We start from the raw sequence: 6,000 nt of genomic DNA on the forward strand, positions 1-6,000 counted from the left end.
TCTGATTAAATTCCTTGTAAAATTGTCGTGTGTATCAGGATCAGTCCCTGCTGTTCTGAGCGTCTGTCTAGTGAGGAGTCAGAAAAGAAAAAGAATAGATGGAATATTAAATGCTTTCAGAAAATGAGGGGGAAAGTGCACTATCTTTTAAAGTGAAGCAGCATGTATCGTTTCTCCTTCCATTGGCTGTTTATCCAATATCAATACAACACTTTAGGAGCCAAATTACTAAACAAGCTGCCAATTAGGCTTGCAGTCAGCTGGATAGATTAGTGGCTAAGAGAGGCAGATACAAGATTTTCATCTCTTGAGCCAATTACGCAAGTGAATTACCATCCACAATGCTCCTTGGAAGATTTGAGGTAGAAAGACTGACTCTGCTGTGATAGACATAAGTGAGATCCAGGGTAGGGGGTAAGGGTTAGCAGGCCATGTATTGCAAAAATTACCCAAGCAAAAAGAGATCCTTCTAGGAAAGGATTTAAAGGATTTAAGGCTGCTGGGAGCGATAGAAGAGGAAATAATAGTTGTGGTATGCTCTGCAAAGGCATTGCTGTTCTGCTCACAAGTCTTAATCATATAAAAGAAAGATGAAAGGCCAAGACTATATTTATGTACAGTGTCATTTTCTCAGAACTGTTTAAAAACCCGTTTTCTTAACATCAAAAATAGTTCGGTGGCCAGAGATGAAATTGCTTCAATATGCCTTCATTTGTTTCTTACAACCTGGGGGGAGGGGGGGGACAAACCACCAACATTTTCTTAAATAAGGGTTATTTAAGAGATTGAACCTAGCTGTATTCTGATTTTATTCTCCCCAATATAAACCGAACGTGCTTGATGTTAGTCTTATCCAGCAATTGGACCATACAAATAAATATTGTCACAGTACTGGTTTATGGGGTCACGGTTCCTTTATTATTCCATAATAAATAACTTAATTGGTAAGCTTTTAATTATTTCAGAAACATTTTGTAAATAAAATGGATCTGTCAGATTGAAACTGTGCATAGGCTCATTTGTTTCCTGCTGAAGATGTTGTATGCTGGTGTAACATTGTTTCTTAAATATGAAGCAAATTTAAAACCTGAACTTTTGCAAGCTGTTGTATCCAAAAATGATTAAACAGATGTGGAGCCTGCAGCAGCATTAGACCTCTGATCTGATTTTAGCTTACAGATGGAATTAAATTAATTCATGGCAATCACTGTAAAATCAAGGGTATGGCACTGAATGCTAGTGTACTGTTTAACCAGGACATACCTGTCTCAACATCTGTTAAGAAAAAATTACATACCTTTATTTTTCATTGAAACCTGCCTTTAATGCCATCATAAATATCATACCAAAATTAAACAAATGTGATGAGTTTTTTGTTTTCCCCTTCCGAGCTTTGCCTCTTTCTACTCGTAGGTTCCATATTCTGTGTATGTAAGGTCACATGTATAATATGTGTAGACCTTGAAGTGTGTCTATTCATATACACAAAGGTTTGAGGCTTGATCTTTTTATTTTTTATTTCAGTTGGCAGTGTTGTGAAGAGAAGGAACATAAGTGAGGCGATTTTACAGTGCTGTCTTTTCAAGCACATTACTGTTCCTCAGTGTTTTCTCCTCACTTGTGTAATGGCAGCCACTTCTACATGCAGACTACTCCTCTGGTAGATCAGGAACCCAGTTGTTAGGGTTGCTAAAAACATTTTCAGTCTGTAGAAAGAAAAGGCTCTGCACAGGAGATTCCTACAAATTATTAGTACAGAGACTTCCTCGTAACTCCCGGAACCCCACAAAGCCTCATACAGCAATAAACTTAGAAAAATGTATCCCCGTTTTTTCTTCTTAATCTGATATTGCATAGTTATTTTTTGTGGGAGGGCGCAATGGGTTGCTTTTGCTCTTGCTCTTGGGTGGGTCGAGACTGAACATGTCCCAGAGGTAGCGCAGTCGTTTGCAAGGCCAATGTGCTTGGACCCTTTTCTCTAACAGGCCCTACTGGCTAGTCCAAGAAGTGCCATAGGCATGAATTACAAACTGAACTTGAAGATGAATATTGCAAGGACAATTACTGCTTTTAATTAGAAAATAAAAGCCCAAAGCACCACGATGGGGGTCAGGGGAATAGCACACAGTGTAGCATGATTTTTACGAGCTCTCTCCTGTCATGCAGTCAATCAGCAATGCAAATTTTTTTTTTCCCAATTGCTGATTGGTCGTGGAATGGAGGAAGAGGGCAATACCTCTATCCATGTTCTTCTGAGTCAAGTAAAATAGGTTGCAGTACAGATGAATTTTTCAAATGATGGGTGAAAATTGCAGGAATATTCAAGACAGTATTTATGTCAAAACTGACTGTACTGCAAGAGAGTGGCCTGCATATATTAAATATTTTTCACAATTAAAATAAAAGCTATCCATATTCACCTCATTTGCAAGAAGGAGTAATTAGTCAATTAGTAATATAGGCCAGTTGGGTGGATTTTTGGTTTTGCCTTATTCTTGCTGCGATACAAAGCCTCCAAACACATTATCCTTTGGACAGTGTATGTTGTTTGATTGTTTGCCCAAAAGTGGGTTGGGAAGCCAAATTTATGGTGGTTTCTGCTCTGTTTTTCGTTTTGTTTTGTTTTTTTTTTAATCTGGTGATGTATAAGAAGAAAACAGAAATCTTCAGGGGATGTTTCAGTCTTCTAACAGGAGATGGAAAAGTATGTACAGTGGAGGGAAAAATAGTTATAGTATACATTCTAGAAGTACTTGTATGTCTTTAAAAACAAAAAGTATTCCAATTATCACGTCAATCGCAGAAGAAAAACATTGAGCTACCTCAAAAAATATCAAAAATAGAAACATCAGTTTATTAAATAACACGTCAGGGTACAAATCTTCCATATATCTTTTTTGTGAGGTTCCTCTGGCTGTCTTGGGAATTGAAATTCATATAGAAAGGTACATCTGTTACAGGAAAAGGTCTGTGGGTTTTTCCCTCAAGTAGACTAACAAAAAAGCTGTTTACGTTGTCTCAGGCTGTGCCTTGCGTACCATTCCAGCAGCATTGCTGTCTTTGCCCAAGCAGCATTATGAATGGTTTAGTATTTTCCAATTCTTAGATGTCATCAAATATACTCTTACCCTTGCTTTTTCCTGCTTGGCAGATCTGTTGGATCTTTCTTCCCTTTTAAGTTTTCCCCCTTAATTGTTCCACCAGACGTTCATTGGAACGATGCTCCATTTCTTACCATCTCTTGTTGTGAGAAGTGGACCAAAACGTACTTCCAGGATTTTACCTGTGAGGTTTACTGGAACTTTTGTTGAACAGTGGCCTTTTTTCTTTCCCTTTTTTTGAGCTAGAAAGTATAACTAAGAAGGTTGCAAAGCCTGTGTTGTGCATGCCAGGCAGTGTCAGGGACTCGCCTGTATGAAAATCGCCTCTGCCTGTGGGGGCCTGAAATGAAAGGAAGTCTTGGACATTGAATTTTGTGCTGGTCAGTTCAAGAGGAACCCTCTCGGGGACTGGAGGCTGCTGACTTAAAAGCCTTTATTTTAAGCCTAGCATTAAGCATAGCTTCAAACCAGTATTAAAGGATGCCTTCTCTCAATGCATTTTCCTTTTTCTTTGACTTGGGAACTGAGATACTAGGAAGCTGTCTACCTTTTATGTAGCCAGCATTTTACTGAATATGAACAGATCTATAGTGGATAATGCCGGAGTACTGTAAATTTATCATCACAATCACCATGAGGTTTTTAATGTGCACCTCTCGTTTTGAACTTCGGTCTGTGTATGCGGTTTCCACTGCTTTGCCTTTTGTGTGTGTGTGTTAAATGAGGCTTTTCAGAAGTGCATATTCAACTTTTCTTTTGTTCTTGTTTAGTAAGTTAATATAATGACGAGCCAGCTTCTTGTCAATTGTAAATTCTTGATCGAAAACTTCATAGTCTCCAAAAACACAAAACCATAGTCTCCTTCTATGGTATTTGTCAAAAAGTAGCAGGCCAGAATAAATAGGTAGAGAGTTAAACAGATAATATTTGAAGCTGGGCACATGACGGGGGGGGCTGTGCTGTTGTCAGGGGGAGGGAGACGTTGAACAAAGCTGAAAACAAAATCCAGCTGCCTACATGCAACTGCTTGTGTTCAGAAACTTCAGCCTTTTTCAAAATTGCTTGTATGGTGTAACTTGATAAGTTTTACTGCAGATTCTTGAAATAAATATCATTTGTATCCCTCATGCAAGACAGTTATATATGGGAAGGCTTATCTATGCATCATCTCCAAACTGTAGCTTAAAGAGTTTGGTTGATGAGGGGAAAAAACCAGCTTTGTTACTTAGCAATCTTTTCTTTTTTATGATGCATTCATGGGGAAAAAAAAAAAAAAAAAAAGAATCTGTTCTATTAACACTTGCAATCCTGATGATCTTTTCTGCAGTATGTGTGCAGCTTTCCTCAGAGATCTCGATGGTATGGAGAGAAAAGTGCAAACAACACATAATGGTATTGAAAATACCAAAAGTAAACTTGGATGTATCAAATCTCTCTTACAACATTCAGTAAAATAGAAACTGAGTAAAGATAGAGCTGAATTTCAGACTAGTAGACCACTTGTCTGTACTGTTTCTGTAGCAGGTGTAATTGTTTAGTCAGAAATGATTTATTGTGTTTTGTTGAAAGAGATCTTGAGCATTGATAAATATTGCTAAGAATGGAAAGATGGTCGTGATACTATGATGTACCTCAGCTTAGTAACTGTATAGGACAAGAAATTCAGGTAATCTTGCCGATGTATTGGTAGACTTGTGCAGATGATGCATGTTCTTCGAGAGTGATGTAAAATCCACTGTATTGGAATATAAAAGATCTGTGACAATATTTCTCATACGTTAAAATTGAGTGAGTCTTTAAAAACATAAAAAAATAAAGCAAAGCGTAAGACTGTATTATTTAGAATCATATGCAATCAGGAGGTCAACATGTGCAAAGACAGCCTGTTCTAGCAACATATTAGATGAATTAGGAGAATAAGAAGGTTTAAAGCTTTAAGGGAGATTATCCTGCTCTTCTCCACATGGCAGGCAGTGCTGATTAATGCTGTGTGTTTCTTTAATCTCAGGGTTTGTAGGTGAAAACACCCAACCAATCCCAGAAAACAACATTGGAAACAGAATGCTTCAGAGTATGGGCTGGACCCCTGGCACGGGCCTTGGACCAGACGGCAAAGGGATAGCAGAGCCAATACGAGCCATCCAGAGACCAAAAGGACTCGGACTTGGATTTAGCTGACAGACAGGCACTCTGGCTGCCCGATTGAAAGGAAAGCTCAAAATCAATTTTAAAAGACAAAAAAAAAAAAAAAAGAAAAAAAAGGCAAACACATTATTCGTTATGATCAGCAAATCCAGTTATTCTTCTCTCAAAGATCACTGAAGTCAATGTGCTTCACATTAGCTACACCAGCTGCAAGGTACAGCCACAGTGACAGGACCGGCATTCGAGTCTAACTTTATAATGGTGCTAAAGTGTACAAAAACTTCTACTTTTTTTATTTTCTGTGGTCTTAAAGTTTGTATTAAGCATAAAATTCAGTATATTCACTTTTTTTCATAAAAGCTTCTGACACAGCAGGTTTTAGTATATAAGCAAATTTTTTTTGTAACTGTAATTTCATCTCGAGAGTCTTGATAAGATTTGTTGAGGAAAATTGAACTTTTTACAGCTATTGTGTTTTCCCCCTTTTCAGGCAAAGTTTCCAAACCTGGTATTTCTAGTGTTTAACAATATTTGAGGATAAGCTGTCATTTTGCCCATAAGATATACACGTTTCCCACTGGAAGGTGATATGATATGCAATTTTGTATAAGAGCATGAAAAATGGCTTTGTTGTCATAGGAATGCCGTTCCAACACCATTATCACTGTCTTCCACATTCAAGCTCAAAAGTAAAGCTTTTATACTTGTTTTTACATTTACAGGATTATCTTTTTTCAGCAAACATTTCAAAAAG

At 37.6% G+C, this 6,000-nt stretch overlaps 1 protein-coding gene across 2 annotated transcripts in view; it reads left to right on the forward strand.

The window, feature by feature from the left end:
- Positions 1 to 5,612, forward strand: part of GPATCH2 (G-patch domain containing 2) — a 124,147-nt gene extending 118,535 nt beyond the window's left edge. For both annotated transcript variants that reach the window (XM_082307730.1, XM_082307729.1), the window contains one exon: positions 5,110 to 5,612. In XM_082307730.1, coding sequence (XP_082163856.1) covers positions 5,110 to 5,279 — 170 coding nt within the window. In that variant the 3' untranslated portion in view covers positions 5,280 to 5,612. The remainder of the gene's footprint in view (positions 1 to 5,109) is intronic.
- The last annotated feature ends 388 nt before the right edge of the window (positions 5,613 to 6,000 follow it).

This window comes from Platalea leucorodia (assembly GCF_965183815.1).
Source record: "Platalea leucorodia genome assembly, chromosome: 3".
Taxonomy (NCBI): domain Eukaryota; kingdom Metazoa; phylum Chordata; class Aves; order Pelecaniformes; family Threskiornithidae; genus Platalea; species Platalea leucorodia.